Source organism: Colius striatus, chromosome 18, assembly GCF_028858725.1.
Source record: "Colius striatus isolate bColStr4 chromosome 18, bColStr4.1.hap1, whole genome shotgun sequence".
Taxonomy (NCBI): domain Eukaryota; kingdom Metazoa; phylum Chordata; class Aves; order Coliiformes; family Coliidae; genus Colius; species Colius striatus.
The window spans coordinates 6,238,120-6,258,586 of NC_084776.1; the positions used below are offsets into that span (position 1 = coordinate 6,238,120).

The following is a 20,467-nucleotide window of genomic DNA, read 5'->3' on the forward strand; positions in this document are numbered from 1 at the left end:
AAATTAAATTATGTCTTTTTGAAGGGCTTCAAGTCTGTATCTGTGCTGATCCTGGCAAACCCACAAGACCAGAGCAGCCTTGCTCAGAATCACCCAGCACAAATGTGTATAATATCACTGAGAGCCAGTGTTACCTGCGGAGTTTCCTTCCAGAAGTCCATCCGTAACAGACGTTATGCAGTACCGTAAGGCACCATGAAATTACTTCAAGCATTGTAATTTGGTGATGATTTAACAGCCCGCTGGAACTGTTGGAAGGGTGTCATTGGAATCAGTGCAACACAGCTTGTATGAATTTTCAGTGTGAATATCCTGCAGCCTAGGGTTTGGGGGTGGGATGGGAGGCAGGTGTTTCCTTTAGAAAATTAGGCGAAACAGGCACCTTTCAGCTTCTTTGTATCGCTCCAGTTGCATCAAGAGAGCAAACAGGTACGCTGGAGCCTCACCACTGCAGATTTCCCTGGCTTGCTTGCACAGAGCAGATTGGAATAGAAATGGCTAGCTGCCAGGCTGGAGCTTGAAATGATGCTTTTGACTTTTCATAGTTGTGAACTGTTTACCAGCTGTTCTCTCTCCCATAACTTGGTTTAGGACAAACCCACAACGACCAAACCCAGCTTTTCAATACACTGCATGCCACAGGAATTACCTGTGACCCTTCCAGACGATTTGCAGGCAGATGTTGATTTTAGGAGGTGGGAAGATTGATTGATTGACCCTTTTTTTTTGCTGAGGATGCACAAACATGACAAGAATTTCCCGGACGGAACAACTGCATGACTCTTGAGCCCCAAGAACAAACATCAGGGCCGGGGACGGTGCATTATGCAATCCTGTGCGTATCAAACAATACCCGGGACGGCTGCCGGTGCCAGCCGGGGCAGCGCAGCCGGCGCGGCCGCGAGCCGGAACTCGATGCCGGGGCCGGGGTTGTCACCGGGAATCGGGTCCCCCGGAGGCCCGGAGCGCTGCGGGAGTGACACCGGCAGCCGGAGCCGCCGGGGCCGCGGCCGCCGCTCTGCCCCGGGGCCGGTCGGTGTGTGGGGCCGCGACGGGCCCCGGGCGGGGGGCGGCGGCGCGATGGCGGCTCCGGGCGCCGAGCGGGAGCTGGCGGAGCGGCTGCGGGAGGCGGCGGCGCTGGGCGATGCGGAGGAGGTGCGGCGGCTGGTGGAGATGGGGGTCAGCCTCAACTCCCAGAACGAAGTCAACGGCTGGTAAGGCTCCGTCCCGGGCCGGCAACTGCGGCTTTCCCGGGGCTGACACGGCCCTGAGTCCACTCACATGAAAGACTAATTAGTTTGAGCTGATGAGTGTTTGAACGCTGCCACACCTGCACAGCGTGCCCAAGGAGGCCACATGGCATCGTGGCTTGTATCAGACATAGTGTGGCCAGGGCAGTGGTTGTCCTGCTGGCCTCGGTGCTGATGAGGCCACACTTTAAGCGCTGTGTTCAGTGTTGGGCCCCTCACTGCAAGAAAGACACTGAGGGGCTGGAGCGTGTCCAGGGATGGGCACCAGAGCTGGGGAAGGTGATGGAGAACAAGTCTGATGGGGAGCAGCTGAGGGAATGGGGGTGTTCAGCCTGGAAAAGAGGAGGCTGAGGGAAGACATGAGCACTCTAACACCCTGACAGGAGGGTGTAGTGAGGTGGGGATCAATCTTTTCTCCTCAGTAATGAATAACAGGACAAGAGGAAATGGGCTCAAGCTTCCCCTGGGGAGGTTTAGATTGAAGCTGAGGAAGAACTTTTTCCCTGAGAGGGGTGTCAGCCCCTGTCCCAGGCTGCCCAGGGAGCTGGGGGAGTGCCCAGCCCTGGAGCTGTTGCAAAACCATGGAGCTGTTGCAAAGCCATGGAGCTGAGGTGCTGAGGGCCATGGGTTAGTGGTGGGCTTGGCAGGGTGAGGGGAGGGCTGGGACTCCATGAGCTTAAAGGTCTTTTCCAACTGAAATGATTCTATGTACACAGAATGAAATTAAAAGGTCAATCTGCTGCCAGACACAGGTACTTCTTTTCCAAAGTGGAAAAAACACTGTGCTTCACCATTAACCACGTCCTCTCCCCAGCTCCTGCCTGGATCCTGTGCACTGCTTCTGCAGGTCACTGCGGTGTTGCTTTATATTACCCTTTTGGGGTTTTTTTTGAATGCTGGCACCCTGCTGCCAGGCAGAACACAAACCTCAGCTAGCCAGAAACATTTTCCATTATCTCCTAAATCAGGTTTGAAAACGACTTTCCCTTTCAAGCAGGGAACTCACAAGCTGTTTCTGTGATATATATATATCACATATGTGTGTGTGTGTGTGTGTGTGTGTGTATATATATAAACACTTGAGGTTTGAGGTTTGACATCTCATTCAGATACCACCTGATGACACCAAAGCCGAGAGTTTCCTGTAACAGACACTTGTACAAGTGGGATTCGACACCTACACACAAAATGTAATTTGAATGAGGATTTACAGGGAATGCTCAGGCATTTTTTGAAGATTGTTTTCCCTAAGTTCATTTCAGCCTGTATTTACTGTGCTGGCTGGTGCTTGGAGTTGTAATTAAAAATAGGAAGAATAAAATTAGGAGAAGAGCTAGACTGGTAAAGATGAAAGCTCAATCAGCATTTTTGAGAAGCGTGGGACACTTGCAACTCGAGGTTCAAAGTGTGGGGATTAAAATTAGAAGTTGTAAAAACGTTAAGAGAACTGATTCATAAGATGCTGAGTTAACTCTGTGTAAGATAAACAGCTGCTTGTCATCCAACTGAGTTTGTGTCTAAAACTAGAATTGCTGAAAGAAATCTGTTCTAAAATGATGTGTTTTTTCTAATAATGATGTGGTCGTGTTTAACTAGCACTAAATGGATCTGCACTGCATTTTAGTTGGCTTGTAAAGTTTCAATTTCTCCAATGACATCTCTCTGACACTAAGAGGTGCTGTTTACCTACATTCTGCTGTGTTTGGTGCCTGGGTAGCTGGTACCTGTCTGCATGAGACCGTGTGAGAAGGTCAGGCTGGTCCCCAGAGGAGGCTCTTGAGCCTGACATCCCTTGTCCACATGCAAAACCTTACACAAGAATATTTAAAAAGAACAGGATTTTATATATAAAGCTGGGAGTTAAGACACAACTTTGCAGTCCAATGACTGTGTCTTTCAAAGAAACAAAGCACAAAAAGCTTTTTGGAGCTGGGCTTCCAACTGAAACTGATTTCCTTTGTAAGTTTGTTATTTATCTCTACTTTGGTTTATTTAATTATTGAAAAACAAACTTGGAGAAGGATTTTGCTCATTTCTCCAAAGTTTCCCTCAACTGGAGCTGGAGAATTAAAAGATAAAAGCTAGAGAAAGGTCAAACATCATTAGAAGCTGTGATAGGGAAGAATGGGAAGACTGTACAGTGAGTTATAGTGTAAGTCTACTGAGTCCCTAATGCTAAGCTCTAACTAAGCTAAGTAGCTTTTGGGATGTTTCTTTATTAGTTTCTCTGGGTCAGCAGCTGCAAATAGTAATTTTTTAAAGATAGAAAAGTAGTTAATTCTGCACAAAAATGCACAAAGCTTTGGCATTGCTGGTGTGGCAAATAGCAGCTGGGCAAGGAATTGTGCTTATAAACTGCTTACAATATGTTAAACATCACTTAGTGCAAGTCCAAAAAGTGCAAGTCATTGTGCTGACAGCTTCAATTAAAGTGTGAAAACGGGATCCTAGGGAAGTGTCCCTATTAGCTCAGAAATACTCAGACAAATATTTCAAGTATAATTCCTTCAAGGGTTCAAATAGCATACACAAATATTTTTATATCTTTTCCAGATAAGTTAGTAGCCTAAGAAATGACAAATGGAAAAGATCTTGTAAAAATACCACTATGGTAACCCGGATCAAGAGCATTAGAGCAAGGAAAAACTCCATCAGCAGGTGTCACTGCAGGCTCCAAACCCAGTGCAAACTTCCAAGGAAGACTGCAATTAAAGCCATTTCTATGTTACACGTGCATTAGGTCACGTTCTTCTCCTGTGCAGCAAGAATGAGTGGAAATGAATCTGCTGTCATTTAGGATTTCAGTCACTGTTAACATTTTCCACACTGTAGGACTTGTTTGCACTGGGCATGTAAACGGAACCACGCTGCAGTGGTGGCTTACCTGCTGCATGCCGGCGCTGACAGGGACATCCTCACCAAGAAAGGAGAGAGCCCGGCCCAGTTAACCTCGAAGAGAGAGATACGGGAGCTGCTGGGAGGTAAAACTGTTGGCTCTGTGAGGTGATAAGATGTTATCCTCAGAGACTGCAGTGAAAGGCTGTTGAAAGCACACACAGTCTCATCTTTACTTTGCATGCAAAGATACCGTGTTTGGGTTTTACTAACAACTGTGACCTGATTTCTACAGCGTTTGCTTGGTAAGAATTCAGGGTTTAAGAGGATTACCACCCAATTCCACTCCCAGCTAGCCAAACTTTTTTTTTTTCTAAAGACTGAAAAATTAAAAAAGTATTTGGGAAAAATACCCTGATTGAATCAGTGACACAGAGATGCAGCTTCCTGTTGTCACAAGGTCAACAGGAGAAAATCTCTCAGATCCTAGGAAGCCTTTATATGAGCAAGACCTACTTTTCTTGATGTTCTGTGGAGCTCAGATATTGTGTTGAATAAATGGAAAATTAGCAGCTCAGAGGAACAGCTCATTAAAGAGCATTTTTATCGTGTTCTGTAACTGTTGGAGCAGAGCAGGCTTTGCTGCTAGAGGTGATAAGTAATTTGAAATGTGGTCGATTAACAACCTTTTTCCTCCCCCTTGTATTCCCTTGTCTGTTTTTGTTTTCATTCTTGTCTCCCAGCTGTTGAATTGGTAATGGTGCAGCTCTCCCAGTACTGCATGTTCTTTTCCCTTTATCCTCTGCCTTAATATCGAACAACACATTACCCTTTGTTTTTCATTGCCTTATACATTATGAAGACACTGGCATTATACCACCAGAGACCACGTTACAACACGCTGGCTATGGATCAAACCAAGCCAAACCAAACATATTGCAGTCTTTGGAAGGAAATAGGACCCCCAGAATTACTAGAGCCAGACCCTGCTTTTGTGTTTACTGTATTGCAACACCTGAGCAGGGCTCTGTTTACTGTAGGGAATAAGAGAATAAAGGTGTAGTGCTTTTTTTCATCCTGTGATGTTTTTAACACTCTGCTCCCTCCCAACTAAAAAAAAAACCAAAACAGAACCCCCACACAGCAATACTTTCCCCCCCCCCTTTAATTCAGTCACAGAGAATGTTGTTTTGTTTGTTTTACAGTGAAAGATGACGACCTCCCAGACTTAAAGACAGATTCAGATCTGCCAATCATCCCTAACTATCTGGCTAACCCACCTTTCCCGTATGTTTATAACACCACGAGTAGCAGCATTCCAGATCCCTCCCTGAATGGGAGTATCTCACACTCACAGTCACAAGACACCGACTCTTCATCCTTAGCCGACGTGGAGCCTTATGCCCGTGTGCCATCGCAGCAGGGCCATGCTGCTGCCCAGCCATTTGCTGAGGGAGGGGTGTCCTCGATCTCCAGAGGGCTGCCTGTGCCCCCGTGCTCCAAACCCCTCCTTCAGAGGGGCCCAGTGTACCAGGGAGCTGTGTCGTGGAGCAGAGGTGCCCCTTCGCCAGCTGGATCAAATCAGCCCATACCTCAGCAAGAGAACGGCTCCTGCACAGGGCCTGTGCCAGCCTTTCAGCCCCTTTTCTTCACAGGAGCTTTTCCACTTAATATGCAAGGTAACAGCAAAAGGCTTTTCTCACTTTCCTGTTTTAAGATGTCTTAGAACTGTCTTGGACAGTGGAAACAGACTCCTCAGAGTTACATGGATTCACAGCACTTCTAGAGATTTTGAGGTTTCCATGCTTAGGCTTTCAGGGAACATTTGAAGGGAATTAGAGAGGCAGATATCCTGTTTCTGCTGGAACTGTTATTAAAATATTGATGAAAACATTTGCTATTTGTCTCAAATGCTATAAAAGCATAGAGAGACCAGGATAACCTAATTCTCTAAATAGAATCCTCCAAGGTTCAAATAAAGAGTGTGAGTACACAGCCAGTGAGCTGAAGAGAGACGCTCACAAGGCTCAATCTGCAGACCTGAGTCTTGAGGTGAACTGTGACATGGTTTGCAGGTGAATTTTACCTACCCAAAGAGGGAAATCTGAAATTTCAGTTCAGAATACCATTCTTGAAATAAAAGGAATTCTGAATCTGTCAATTAGCAGTGGGAAGTTAATTGAAGAGCAAAAGAACTAAAAAAACACATGAAAGCAATCTTGGATTGCTCAGGTCATTGATAATCAGCATAAGCTGCTTTTACATTAGCTTAAGTCCAGTAAAACAAGTGTACTTGCAAAGGTGCAAGGCACTCTATTAGATATGTAATGGTTTTTTTCTTCACATAGCTTGATGAAAGTCAATCTCATGAAAATTGTGGCCACACAAGTCCAGTTGTTTGCTTTCTGAGGATTCTTGTGTTGTTACAAAGGATAAAACATCATTAATAGAGCATAGACATGTTTGGAAGTTACTGTAGAAATATCTTTTCTAATACTTTTATACATCTGCCTATTAATGTGCCTTTAATTTCTAACAGAACTGGTGCTTAAAGTTAGAATACAAAACCCTAATCTTAAAGAAAATGACTTCATTGAAATTGAACTGGACAGACAAGAACTGACCTATAAGGAACTGCTCCGAGTGAGTTGCCGTGAGCTGGGTGTTAACCCTGAGCACGTACAGAAGATCAGGAAATTACCAAATACGATGTTAAGAAAGGTAAGGACTCGTGGTTTTGAAGTGCAGTAACTTATTGAAAAGGTTGTTAGGTTACCTGCATCTTGATAAACCTCCAGCTGTGAGCACCTGGCACTTATTTGTTTTGTTGAGTAAAAACTTCTCAAGTTTCTTGCTCATGTCCTTTCACAAACATTTAGTGTTGAGCCCAGTTAATACCTGATTTCTCTGCTACATTCTTAACTTCAACACGATGCCACTCCACTGTGACCTCTCATCAGCACTGAAGAGGCCTGCAAGTACTCAGCTGAGCCTTGCTAGTTCAGTTAGGACTATGTGCAGTCCTTTCCAAAACCAGTTTCAGGAGTTCTGAGTGCAGGTCTTTTCACTTCAGTACCGTTACCTTTGCAGCCAACACAAAAGGTTGCTGACCTGTTTCACTGATTCACCGCTGACCGACCTTTCGCTCTCAGATCCCTCTAGAGAATGATTGGCGTCAGTCGAGGAGCTAATCTGATTAGTACGAGATTAATAGACTTCACTGTGCTGCATCTTCACTGACTGTAAGATGATTTTGACTTTGCTAGTCAAAAAAAAGACATAAGCAGTTGTCACTTGCCAACTTAGGTGGTTGTTGAAAGGACTGGTTTTATTTCCAGCTCTAATTACTTCAGGCTCTCTGGGTAAGACTGCAGGACACTTATTGTTCCTTGAGGTGATACAGAACTAATTCTATTTAATGGTGTTCAGCAGCACTGCTGTAGGGGATCAGAGCTCCAGCATGTACTGTGAGAGGGAGTCTCTAAAGATCCTCCCAAAGCCAGCTGGGCAATGGTGGTGCTCTAGAGCTGTGTGTGGGACCTTCCTGGGCAGAGGCAAGAATCAGTTCATGAGCTAAGAATAACCAAGGGGAAAAAGAATAAAAAAATCAAGATGAGTTGGGAGTGACACACAGTAGATCTTTACAAATATGATTCCACTCACCATCAGTGTGGCATTCCTTCTAAAAACAGACTGTAATCCCTGAATAAACAGAAAATGCAACTGGATGTCTGCTTTCCAGTATAGTCATATTTATGGACAAATACATTCCTTGTGATAGTGTGAGCTTTTTATTTTGACTTACCTCTGCAAAACTGAACAGATGGTTTATCACCTAACATCTTCTTGTATTTATTTAAAGGACAAAGATGTTGCAAGGCTACAGGATTTCCAAGAACTGGAGCTTGTTCTAACAGTAAGCGACAAAAACTTCTTTTTCAGAGTGCCAACACTTTCTGAGCGGAGTGGTTATAACAAGAAGGCATCAGAACTTACCTACTAATTGTTTAAAGACTAAACCAAAAGATTTGTATCTCTCATCTTGAAATAATGTTTGAAATACACTTATCTATAAGGGCTAACAATGTGAAACCTTGAAATAAGCTGAAGTTGTTATGCACAGTTACAGCCTCTAGTTAACGTAAGAGCAAGGAGTCTGATCTGACAGTAGCTTCATGCACAGGACGTACTGGTAGAACTATCTGTTCATGCAACACTTCTCCTTCCAAAAAGATAATCTCAGAATACTGCAGAGTTCGCAGTGCTCAGGGAAAGGCTTACCTTAAACTGTCCTAATCATGTTGTTGCTATCAAACAGCAGAGGTACTCGAGCTAAAGAAGCTGCCACGAAACCCATCGCCATTGACATTCACTTCGTCGAGCGTGTTTTAAGTCGTGTCTTATTTAGGAGGAAAACAAAACCCAGAAGGGTTTAAAAATCTGTGGAAGAAGCACAAAATTACATCTAATTGAAATACTACCAAGTGACTTATTACCTGTGATTTCTTAATCCCTGTTTACACTTTTCCCTATTTCTCAGGTTGAAAAGAAAAAGTGTTAGTAATTACCCAGATCATAAATATGCTCTCAACCAAAAGCCCCTTGTATTGTTGTCTGTCAAGATACAGTATTGACACGTGCAATGTTGACTTCTGTTTCTGTTACTGTATTGACAACACATTTCTCCAATGCTGCTTTAATTTCTCCTTTGAAAAGCACAAAAAGTGTCATTTTGTTTTCCTTTTACCTCTCCGTTCCTGAGGAGGATCACATCTTGGACCTTTAAAGCTGCCTGTGTAAAAAGAAATGAGTGAAGTGCCCTGGGCTTTCTGGGCTGATGTTAAATCTCCATGTTCCTATGCAATGTTCTGTCTTTTTTCCCCTCCCAAATGACTTGTGTTTACCCACTTGTTTACTGAAAGAAAGTAATCACTTTCCCTGTTCCTTAAAATGAAAAATTAGTCTACTTTGCTATGAAATTCTGGAATAAATACGTTGAACAGTATTTAAGAGCTGGATTTTATCTATTTATTTAGGATTTTAGTGTTTAATCAGTCATTTGCATTTGAGGAAGGGTTCTGTTCTGGCAGCCTGACTGTAAAAGCATGGACTATGAATTAGATGAACTAAAGTATGAGCTGTAAGAAGCAAACAGAACATACTTAAACTGGACTGAATTTCCCACTGTTTCTTCATCTTCCTCCTCCCTTCCCCTCAGTTTCTTGGGAAACTACAGCAACCAAAGGATTTTCTCTTCTTCTTGTCCAAGCATTTACAGCCCAGGTTAGCAGCAGGATGGATGTGGAGCTGTGAGTGGGATTGATATACTGAGCAGGGAGCCACCCAAAATAGCTGGAGGAGACACAGAGATGAGAACTGCATCTGAAACTCAGGCGCTCCCCGGCTTTCTCTAGCCAGGGCTGGGAGTCAGCACAGCCCTGTCTCCTGCCTCGGGGGCTGCCTTCCTCCCGTGCAGAGCAGTCACATACCAGCTAACACAACAGGAACTGGTACCCAAATTCACAGCAGCTTTGCAGGAGAGCCGGAGCTCACAAGAGGGAGCTCTCTCCCAAGCTGCCTTGTGCAAGCCCGGTGTCCAGTGTTCACCTGGAGGCACAGAGCCATGCAAACTCCCACATTTCCTGTGTGCCAGTTAACGGGGCTGAAGCTCAGGTCTCCTAAAGCTGACAGCAGAACGTTTCCTCACCACGAAACATCCTCTTCTGAAAAGCATTGGAAGTCAAACGTGGTCTGAGTCCTTGGCATTATCTGGGGTTTACACCAAATTGCTGCTGGTGTATTTCTGTATAATGGAATAATAGAGTTGTTGTTCCTTGTGCTGGCTGTGGCATTCCCCTGGCACACAGAACAGAAGGGGTTTGGGCATTGGCTGTCCAAACGCCAGCTGAATCCATGAAGGTACCAGGCTCAACCAGTCAGAGCTACCAGAGAAAAGCTCAGCAGTGGAGCTGATGGCTTCATCATTCCACTGATGATCCCTCACAGATGCTGAGCACTATCTATGCATTCAGAGGAATATTTTTATACCTTATACAGTTTATATAGAAGATACTGTTAAGACTCCTAACCATCTGATCAGTGTGTAACCATTACTTACTGTGGATGATAAACCAGTTCATTACCTTGTGCTCTGCTAGATGAAATGTTAATGTCAAATGAATGCTTGGCTGCAGATCCTTGTTTCTATTTAACAAGTATTATTTGTAACAATTAATAAATGATTATTTTTGTCTTCTCAAAGTTTTTCTGGACTTTACTTGTGGAAAAACATAAGATTTAGGGTTTTTTGCCAGGTGGGATTCTGGGGTGCTTGGGGTAGGAAGTGAACTAAACTAAAAGACATTCTGTCAGATTCTAGCAGCAGATACTGTTTTAACTCCCTTTATCTTGAGGGGGCTGGGTTATCATCAGTAAGGTAGACACTTGCTGCAAAACAAATCACACATTATTTCTGGTGATTAAGTGTTGAATGAGATAAATTATATAGATGCCTGCCCAGCACGCATGTTCAGCCTGAGTGGAGATTAGATTAAAATTACTATCCATACAAAAAGAGCTATAGCAAAATTTTAAGACTTCTGTGCCAATCCTGTCCCTGCAGGCTTATGTGGAGCCTGCTAAATTGGTAGAAATGGTGTAGTTAATGAATTCTGTTAAACCATCTGTAGATTTAAATACACACTGCTAATTCTCCTGCTGAAGAGGAATGTTGTAATGCTGAGGTTGCCCTGGGCAGGGATACACACGGCCCTGGGCCAGCTCACAGCCCTGAAGCTGTAGCATTTAACTCCCAGTCTTGGGGGAAACACTGAAAGGAACAGTTTGAACCACTCAGAAATCACATATTTCACTACTTTCCCTTTCACTGAGTCACTGCTTAACTGGGCCTGTCTTTCCACTTGAACCCACCAAATCCCGGTGCAGAAAACACACAAAACAGCTGTATTTTGTGCCATTAAGATAATTTACTAATTATAAACCCAAACACAGTACACATTGCCCTGCAATACACACAGTTTCTAAGCAGAACACTTGGCATTCTTTGGAAAGAAAGCATGTAATAAAATACTTTTATGTATATAGAAAATATTTTAAAATATAAAAGTCATTTTCTGGTCCTTGTAAAATACTTTGTTCACATATCACAAGTTTAAGTCTACTACAAAAACTGGGTTGTAAATTACAGTACATTCACAAGTCACTTTTGAGGCAAGTCAGTAATATTCATAAAAGCACACTAAGCCTCAAACTGAAAACCCAAGGAGTCTTCTTTTCATGCTAGTCCAGCATCTTTGGCCATACTGTAGAAAATACCTTTGGATGCTATAAGGCTTGCTGGTGTATCAAATTCAGCTATGGTTCCTTTGTCTAGAACAAGAACCCTGTGCAAAACAAAAGGTGGTGGTGAGATGGGAAATTGGTCAGAGAATTCCTCACAAGAAATGGGATATCCCTTTTTATCATAAAGCAAACAGCTCTAATTATTTCCATACACTGAAACACAACAGATGATAAAAACCCTCCTCCCTGAGCTGCTGTTTGATTTTAAAAGGTACAGGACAGTCACCATCTCTCAGAGGTAGTAAGGTAGAAAAACACCCCAAACAACCCACAGAAGTGTCATATACTGGTAGTTCAGGAGTTGAAAATATAGTGCCAGACAGCCAAGGAGAAAAGAGCTCATGAAGTAGAATAATATATTTTAAAGTAATTAATATGACATGATGTTAGTGGAAAAGTTCCAGCAGCTGCTGGTTCAGAAAGGATCAAATCGCTTGCTGACAGTGCTATTAAAGTAACTCTCGTGCAGCAGCTCTGGTTAGTGAATACAGAACCTGATTCTTATGTCAACAGCAGCAAAGTTAGGTCTGGATATTCTGGGATTATAAGGCTTAAACATCAGTGCTTACACACTGCCTGACACGAGTATCAGGGTGACTAGAGACAAACTAGACCCTTTTAACTGCTGCTTCGAACACCCAGTAAACCCGTGAGCCTCTCCCTCCACACGCCGTCAAAAGATTTCTACCTTGTGTAATCCATAATGGTGTTCAGCCTGTGTGCTATTGTCAGCACCGTGCAGTCTTCAAACTGGGTCCTAATTGTCATCTGGATCAGATCATCTGTCTCCAGGTCGATGGCAGCTGTGGCTTCATCGAGGATCAGCACCCGGGTCTTGCGCAGCAGCGCTCTGGCCAGGCACACGAGCTGCCTCTGGCCAACACTGCAGGCAGAGACAGGCTCAGAATCACTTGTGCTAGAGCAGGTTACTCATCAGGTAAAAGTTACCCAACCAAAAATACTAGTGTTTAGCAAATAACCTGGTATGTCAGCCTCAGAGTTAATAAATATTGGAGCATTACTCAGGTCATTTTAGCTTATGTGTTCACTTACTGCCCGACCCAGGGCTGGCAGAGCCATCAAATGCCCCCTTTCTATCACTGTGACAAAAGCCAGAGGAGCCACTGGCTACAAAACTGCCTGAGTTTTGAAACATTGCACATAGCACAACACATGTGTAACCTTGGCATATCCCTTCCTGCTAAACCATACTTAAGGGACTGCCTATTCTTAATACCCTCTCATCCTGAGACTTCCTTTCTTCACTGATAAGACAGGATTTTGGTTTTGGAGAAATCCAGCAACATGAATTGGATCATTTGTGGCAGAGGCAAATGTTGGAGCCTCAGTGGTTTTCTTCAAACAGGAACAGCTGCCTATATCATTTCAGACAAGAGACTACAGCATAAAGCTGTGCTGAGGTGTTACTGGTACAGCTGAATGAAAGCTTCATGCATGTTTCTAGTTTAAGTGTTATTTACCTAAGATTTTCTCCACCTTCTGAGCATTCATAGTCCAACATGGATGGCTGACTGCTGACAAACCTCTTCAGATGAGACAGTTCAAGAGCTTTCCATATTTCTTCATCCGAATACTTATTGAATGGATCCAGGTTCATCCTCAGTGTTCCAGAAAACAGAACAGGATCCTGGATATAAAACCAACTTCCATTAGACAAGGGCTTTAGCTGTTTTAAGCACAGATGTTACGAGTTACTGTTTGAAGTCTCCATAGGCCACCTCCCAGTCCCATCCCCTCTGAAAATACATTAGGTTACACAGCCTTAAAACTCAAATTCCACATGTAAAGATGCTTTATCCTAAATCCTGTTCTATCACCCAGCATCAGCTTGTAAGGTGGCAGGACAGGAACACTTAAAATAGAAACTGTTTTTCTGCACTTTCTGAGTGTAACAAATCATTTTCCTCTGTGGATAACCCATTGTTTATGGAGTGCTAAGCTTCTTCTATTATAATACACAGAAAGGGTACCTGAGGAATAATTGTTAGCCTCGATCGAAGGTCATGGAGACCTATCTCTGAAATGTTCACACCATCGATTTTAATTTCCCCTTTTACAGCTTCCAGGATCCTAAAGAGACAGAGTGTCATGGAGGACTTCCCAGCTCCAGTTCTGCCAACAATTCCAATCTACAACAAATTGCAGGGTTAACAGCAAAGGAGATAGTTAAAACCAAACTAAAACCCAACAAAAATACCCCCACAAACAATTCCCCCAACATGCCTCTAAGAGGTTTGGCACAAGATCTTGAATCTAAGAATGTAACCATCCCCCATGGCATATACTGTAATGTATGTATTGCCAGTCTTGTAATTTGAGTGATATTGGATATAAATACATACTTTGGCCTAGAGCCATCCTACATAACTTTTGATGATTAGCTGAAGTACCCATGTTAAGAGTTTAATCACTTAAGGACAAGAAATGAAGGCTTTTCAGAGGACAATTCAGACATTAGGGTAAATCCATGTATCTCCATTTCACAGGGTGGTTGTCATACTCTCTGCTTAGTACAAGGATAATTCTCTTTTTTAATAACAATCTGTTAAGGGAAGGACTTTCCCATACTAACTGTTCTGTCACCAGTACACAAAACCCAGAACTTTCCACTGAAGCATGAAGAAGCAAATCTCCCAGAAGAAAGGCAATTTCCTGATTAAAGCAGCAAATAATGTCATTTCCTTCCACGCCAAAAATTTCACAGGGAAAGCCAGAGAAGGGAAGAAAAATGGAATTCCTTCTCCCAGCTGCACTGCTTCAGAAAAGCTTCCTGCCACTGACTCTTTTGTGCCTTGCCCTGGTGCCTCCTACATGGTGTATGGTAGCCTGTGTCCAAACCAACTGGAAAAGACAAGGAGTCTCATGCAAGCAGTCTCACTGCTTCCAGCCTGGAGGATGCTGGCACACCAACAACATGGTTGGCACTGCTGCCTCCTGCAATGCCAGCTTGAGCAGGTCACCACCCCTTGGGCAAGTGTGCTTGTAGACCTTGTCTTCTACCCTATGGTTGTCACTGGAGGCCCAAATCAAAGTTCTAGCAAAGATACACAGCTGGTAACTCACCTTTTCTCCACCATGCACTTGGAGGTTTAGATCCTTCAGCACTAGATCCAGGCCTTTTCTGTACCTCACTGAGAAATTCACAAACTCCAGCTCCCCCTTGGATGGCCAGTCTTCTGGAGGACTCTTGCCCTCAATAGTCCAAGGAGCCTAAGGAAAACAATAGTCAGAAATGCTTCATATATGTAAGAAAAAGACGACTCAAACCCAGATACAAACACTAACATTTGTGTTACTAGAAATGTATCTGATCTCCATTATTAAATTTATAATAATGGGGGGAAAACATGAGTTTTTAAGTATCCACCTATTTTGGTCTTGTGTTGTGAAGTTTACAGGGAAAAAAAACCCCAGTCTGAGCATATAGGGCCAAATCCTCAATGGATGTACATTTACATTTTGTCATTAACCTTAATAGAACACTGCCTGCTTCTTGCCAGCTCAAGCTCTGGCTTATATCATATATCATGTATTTTGTCTAACTTCCTTTGAGCTTACAGATTAAATGTTTGATCCCCAGAACTATATACTGCAGCTCTCCTCAGAGCCTCCATTTTCTAATATACACTGGCCTAACCAAACCCAGTGCATCCAGAGAGCAGAGCTACGGTGGGGAATCGGCCATCTGCCTATCTAAAAGTCTTTGGCAACAAAGTCAGATGATTGGGTGATTTTCCTGGAGTAGGGGATAGGTGTTCCTAGAGATATTCTTCTCTCATTGGAGAGGAGGACTCATTGAACTATTGAAAACACATGCACAGCCTGATAATTGTCCTGCAGCTGTGCTCACCAGCAGGATCACTGCATCACCTGTGCAGGTCGGACCATGCACCAAACACTTCAAATACAGTGGGAACAATATTCTGAGGGTGAAATTCATCTCTGTTGTGCTATAGCCACTCACAGCAGCAGAAAATGAGATGCTAAGCACAGGCTGCATGATGGCAGTAATAATTTGGAGCTGTGATAGCATAAATTACAGTTCAGAGTGTGACATTTGCTCAGGTTAAGTGATAACACTCTCAGAGCAGGAATTGTCTCTCAAGAGTCTAAAGAAAGACCATGTAAATGTGCACATTAAAATTTCGCCACACTTGTTGGTGAGCATCCTTGATGCTTGGTACCTGACCTCTGTTTCAGTTTCTGAATACTCTTTTATTCTCTCAACAGCCACAATGTTAGTTTCAAGATCAGAAGTCATTCGGACCATCCAATTCAGAGACAAGGTCACCTTGGAGAAGACAAGGAACAAAATATCAGCCACAGAGTAGCAAAAGATTTAATAACAACAAAATCAGACACTGCTATCATTCACATTAATGTTATAAATGGACTAATTACCTTTGCATTGACATTGACACAGTTACTGGGACAAGGAGTCTACAGATGCTATCTACCAGGTGCTCATATGTTTGCCTCCCACAGTGATTTAGGAAATGGCCTTCTCAAAAAAGCTGTTTGGAAGTCATTCTCCTAGTCATGAGGCTCGCTGGAAAAATGCTAACAGCAATCCTGCATACTCATGATATCTAAAGAGCTTCTGGCAAGAGTGAGGACAGTAAGTCTATTAAATTGTCTACAGCTTGGGCGACTAGTTTATCTTGCTTATGAATCCTACTGATCTGCCTGTGGTTACCTGGACACACTGAGGTGCTATGGAGCAGGCATGATGCAGGATGTATTAAGCCCATGCTGTTCAAATGACATGCTCTTGGTGGGTGCACCCAACATTTCCTGAACTTCCCACATGCCACCAACTGCAGATGCTGAGGTGCACCACAACCTCACTGTACCCAAAAGCACCCTGAAATCCTACTGCATGTGAACATTCTGATGGTCTGTCAGCATTCAGTGTAAGTCTCTACTGTCTCCAGACATCCCACAACTCATTATTAACTTCAGCTTTAACAAGCACTTAAATGATTGCTAATACATCCACACCATCTACAAACCCCACCCCTGAAAGGAAAGCTGGAATACACACCTGTAACGCATAAGATACTGAAAGTCCTACCAAGCCAGGATTCAGGCTGCTTTTACTAACCACAGCAAAAAGGGCAGCAAACAGGACAATACAGTTCCCCACAAACTCAACTCGAATGCCCAGCCACCTGGTAAAAAGGCAGAGGTAAGCAGAGAGGTAAATGGACCAGTTAAGCAAAGACAGAATCATGTGGAAACAAGAAGTTTGATGCCTTTTCACCTGTTTGATATTATGCTAGGATAGTAACTCTTCTGATTCTCATCCGTCTTCTGATCACTGATGTCTATGAAGGACTTGACTCTTCTATAGGCTCTGATGACACTGGCCCCTGATACTGTTTCTGAGAAGTGTGAGTAGATGGGAGATCTGCTCACAGACTCCAGCCGCTTCAGCTGCCGGGACGTTGCTATGTAGAACCGCTGCCGTTAGGAGGCAAATAAAGGGCACAGGAAAGAGTTTCCTTTAATTAACAGTGATGAGGTTTTTTAGGTTAAAGATTTAAAGAAGATTGTTACAGATGCACTTCAACTCTCTGAAGCATTCTCTAGAATTAAGAATTTCAAGAGAGTTATCTTTGCTTCATTCTGCAACAGAGTATTGGGTAACTGCCATTTGCTGTAAGTTTAATTGATCTGTGTTCCTTTAAAATTAGTTAATACAGCCTAAAAAAAAAATGAATCCATCTGTAAGAGCCTCATCTTCCAAGAAAATGAAACATGAACTTGCACCTCCATTATCAGCTCTCTATTTACAGTCTATAAAGTAAGCTTCAGTCTTGCTCAGAGGCCAATAAAATCGATGCTTTCTATTTTCAACGTTTTAACTCCTCACCACCTCAAAATCTTGTCAATATGTCAAACATATACACACTTCAACAGATTGAAGTGCACTGCACCTCCGTTTCTAGCAGGCTTATTTGCAGAAAGCAGTAGGCTTAAAGGCAAAAAACCCCCTCCCTGTGCCTATTTATTTCATGACCACATCCTGCAGGACGTTTCTTTTCCTGAGAGAATAATGTTTTGTTTACATAAACATGTACTTACTTCAGGTATTTCAATTTCACCCCAAATTCTTGTTGTTTTTCCTAAATATGTGAACAATGGAATGAAAAGTCATTGCAGTGGCAGCCAGACACTGCTCCAGTTACCTGGACAAAGAAGTACAGAATTGCAAGTGGCACTATAACCACGGCGAAGAGCGGAGTACTCGCTACGATCACAATCATAGTTGATAAGGAGGTGAAGAAGGTCCCCAGGAACATGAGGATGGTGGGTGGGATGACCTCATCGATGACGTAGATGTCCTTGGAGAAGCGGTTGATGATTCGGCCCGTCGGGGTGGTGTCGTAGAAGGACTGAGGGCTGTGGAATTTGTTCTCCAGCAGAGCGCTGTGGAGCGTCCGGGCTGCGTTAATGCCTCCCATGGCCAGGGTGAAGGAGCAGATGAGTACTATGAAGCCTAAGAGGTGAAGAGGGGAAGTGTTAGCCACTGAACATGATGCTCCTGATTTGTAGCTCTGACTCTCAGCAGTTTCTGTTGGACTAGGAGCCTTTTTTCCTTTACTATATTCCCTTTCTACCCTTCCCTCGCCATGCACGTTAGCACGATGGCACTGCAGTCACTGCTGCCTAGGGCACAGGAATGTGTCCTGTAGTATTTCACCATGAAGAGACACAACCATCCTTCCCACAACCATCCTCTCCCTGCTTTCCACAAGCCTCCATGAAGTCCTAATGCTACAGCCTCACCCCAAGCATTCAGCCTCTTCTGTACTTAAGTTTCCATGTTTTCTTTCCAACTTATCTCTCTCAAGCTTCCATATCACTTGTTCAACCCCCTGAGCTCAGACTTTGTAGCTCCAGGTCATGCTGCTTCTCTTCCTCAGGACAGGATTTTCAGGGAGGCAATTTTGGGCCACCAGCAACTGATGTTGCAGCTTTCCCACGTAATTTGCTCTTTATTAAACACTGAGACATCATGATTTTATCTGGTCTCACCTTGCAAGAGGCCCAAGGCAGCATAGACTCCAATCCGCATGGCTGTGTTGTGCTGAGTCCCGTTTATCACCGGCTCGTTGGTCCAGTCGCTGAGCCAAACATTGGCCCCAATGGCAGCAGCGTTTTGACAGCAATAGAGGAAACAGATCACTAGAGAAATGACAGGGCCAACAGCTTTCATGTACTGCCAGAACACCGTTAGCTTCACCTGCGGGATCACAAACCAAAGCTGCTAGGTACAACTTGCACAATCAGGAGTTTAGACAGAGTGAAAGAAAAAAATCCTTGGTCAGAAAACTTCTAAATTCAAAACTGCCCAAACTCCAACATCCCACAGAACACTTCATCTACCTAATCTCCACATTTTGAAAGTCATTGCCCTGACAAGTCAGAAACCTCCCTGGAACACTCTTTTCCACTATTCAGAGGAACCGTATTTTATTAGGTTTGTGGGGTGTTTTGGTTTTAAGACTATGCCAGAGGAAAAAGAAGGAAAGGAGGCTGATCAAATAGCAGCAAAGGATGGGTAACAAGAACCAGAGCCAAGTTTTTCAGGCAAAAGGAGAAACTTGGCAGGCACATCGAGCTCAGGACTACTTTAAATGGCCTATTTAAGGGAAAGTGCTGAATATGCATCCATTCAGGTGTCTTTATAACAGCTTAAATGAGGTACTGAATGCTGATGTACCCCCAATAGGAACATAAACAGATGATACTTGTGGCTAAACATAAAGATGTTGTCTCTAAGGCAGTGCAAAAAGGCAGAGAAGCAAAGAGACAGAGACTGAGGACAAATCTCAGTCTCTAAAAAAGCATAAGGAGGAATAATTAAAAGAACAAGTGTTGTTGATTAGGGATGTTGAAAGCTAAAATAGTCCACATAAACAGTTAATTACATGTCTGTGTCATGGACCATTTACATCAGACTAAACAGGACACACTGAGCCTTCTGAAGTGAGGGAAGGGGCTTTCTTTAACACATAACTTCCATATTCCCATCTTCTCTTTTTTCCCTGTTCCCATTTCCCTCCCTAGCTGTTCTCAGTAGAAGCAGAGCCCCTTTTGTACCTATAAGCATAAAATGCTCGTGAGGCTTGGGTGGCAGAGCAGGTCTGCTGGCACACAGCAGGCAGCTGGCTCCCAAAACCCACTGCTGCACTTGTCAAACAGCCAGCGGTGCAGCTGGACTCAGCAGCAGCCAAACTGTTTGAAAACCATCGGTGCTGAAAGCCCTGCAGTGCAAAGGCAAAGCTGAGAGTGCAGTGTTAGGCTGTGTCAGGTGGCTGAGGCAGGAGCTGGAAAGGATCTTTTAATGTTTTAAATGGGTTTTTTCCCCCCAAGTACATAACCCTTGCCAGGTGCAGAAACCTCTGCCAAAATCCCAAATCTGAACAGTCGGTGGCCACCAGATTAATGCCTGGAGCCTGCAGTTGTCATTTATCCAACACATTTAACAGACCTGGATTGAATGTAAAAACAAAAATGAGTTTATCACACAGAAAAGTGAAAGGGTAGAAAAAAGGAGAGGGGAACCAAGCCATACCGTCCCCGTTTCCGTGGCTTCAGCCTGGATAAGTTTCTCGTTAGGATTTTTCCTTGGCAGAGGTGGCTCTGCTGGCTTCTTCTCACAGACTCTTCGTTTGGTTGACATTTTGTTGGGATATTCTCCTCCCTCAGAAGATATTACACTAAGTTGCCTAGTTAAACCAAAAGAGTTGTTAGGAGAGAAAAGGGCAATGCTGTGACAGTGCTAAAGCAAGACTGGGATGCAGCAGATTGGACTTATTCCCTGCTCTTCTGCTGAGTTCCCACACCAGCCTCACTCACAGCTCTGGGCACTGGTGCCACCTCTCTGAGTGTTCAGTGATGTTCCCTGATCCCAGAAATACAGTACCTAAGGCTGTGGCAGGGCCTGGACTCTTTGAGAAAGGCTTTTAGAGGTTTCAATGGAAGAGAGA

At 43.7% G+C, this 20,467-nt stretch overlaps 2 protein-coding genes across 3 annotated transcripts in view; one reads left to right on the forward strand and one right to left on the reverse strand.

Annotated features, from left to right (window-relative positions):
- Window positions 1–910: 910 nt before the first annotated feature.
- Window positions 911–10,346, forward strand: ANKRD40 (ankyrin repeat domain 40). Of its 2 annotated transcripts, none has more exons than XM_062010996.1 (5): window positions 911–1,214; window positions 4,083–4,231; window positions 5,291–5,764; window positions 6,625–6,806; window positions 7,948–10,346. In XM_062010996.1, the coding sequence occupies exons 1-5, from the start codon at window positions 916–918 to the stop codon at window positions 8,086–8,088; spliced, it is 1,245 nt and encodes a 414-aa protein (XP_061866980.1). In that variant the 5' UTR covers window positions 911–915; the 3' UTR covers window positions 8,089–10,346. The 2 variants fall into 2 exon arrangements, with proteins under 2 accessions (XP_061866980.1, XP_061866981.1); XM_062010997.1 differs by having other exon boundaries at window positions 8,028–10,346.
- Window positions 10,347–11,091: 745 nt separating this feature from the next.
- Window positions 11,092–20,467, reverse strand: part of ABCC3 (ATP binding cassette subfamily C member 3) — a 47,672-nt gene continuing 38,296 nt past the window's right edge. Inside the window, exons 21-31 of the mRNA XM_062010479.1 lie at window positions 20,053–20,206; window positions 18,510–18,717; window positions 17,660–17,970; window positions 16,732–16,931; window positions 16,513–16,639; window positions 15,658–15,759; window positions 14,532–14,678; window positions 13,439–13,597; window positions 12,929–13,095; window positions 12,136–12,330; window positions 11,092–11,488 (exon numbers count right to left, since the gene is read on the reverse strand). Coding sequence (XP_061866463.1) covers window positions 11,380–11,488; window positions 12,136–12,330; window positions 12,929–13,095; window positions 13,439–13,597; window positions 14,532–14,678; window positions 15,658–15,759; window positions 16,513–16,639; window positions 16,732–16,931; window positions 17,660–17,970; window positions 18,510–18,717; window positions 20,053–20,206 — 1,879 coding nt within the window. The 3' untranslated portion in view covers window positions 11,092–11,379. The remainder of the gene's footprint in view (window positions 11,489–12,135; window positions 12,331–12,928; window positions 13,096–13,438; window positions 13,598–14,531; window positions 14,679–15,657; window positions 15,760–16,512; window positions 16,640–16,731; window positions 16,932–17,659; window positions 17,971–18,509; window positions 18,718–20,052; window positions 20,207–20,467) is intronic.

Coding starts and splice junctions, on each gene's coding strand:
- ANKRD40 (XM_062010996.1), top strand. CDS start 916: ATGCCGGGGCCGGGGTTGTCACCGGGAATCGGGTCCCCCGGAGGCCCG. Junction 5,765..6,624: donor TTTTCCACTTAATATGCAAG/GTAACAGCAAAA, acceptor AATTTCTAACAG/AACTGGTGCTTAAAGTTAGA. Junction 6,807..7,947: donor CAAATACGATGTTAAGAAAG/GTAAGGACTCGT, acceptor ATTTATTTAAAG/GACAAAGATGTTGCAAGGCT.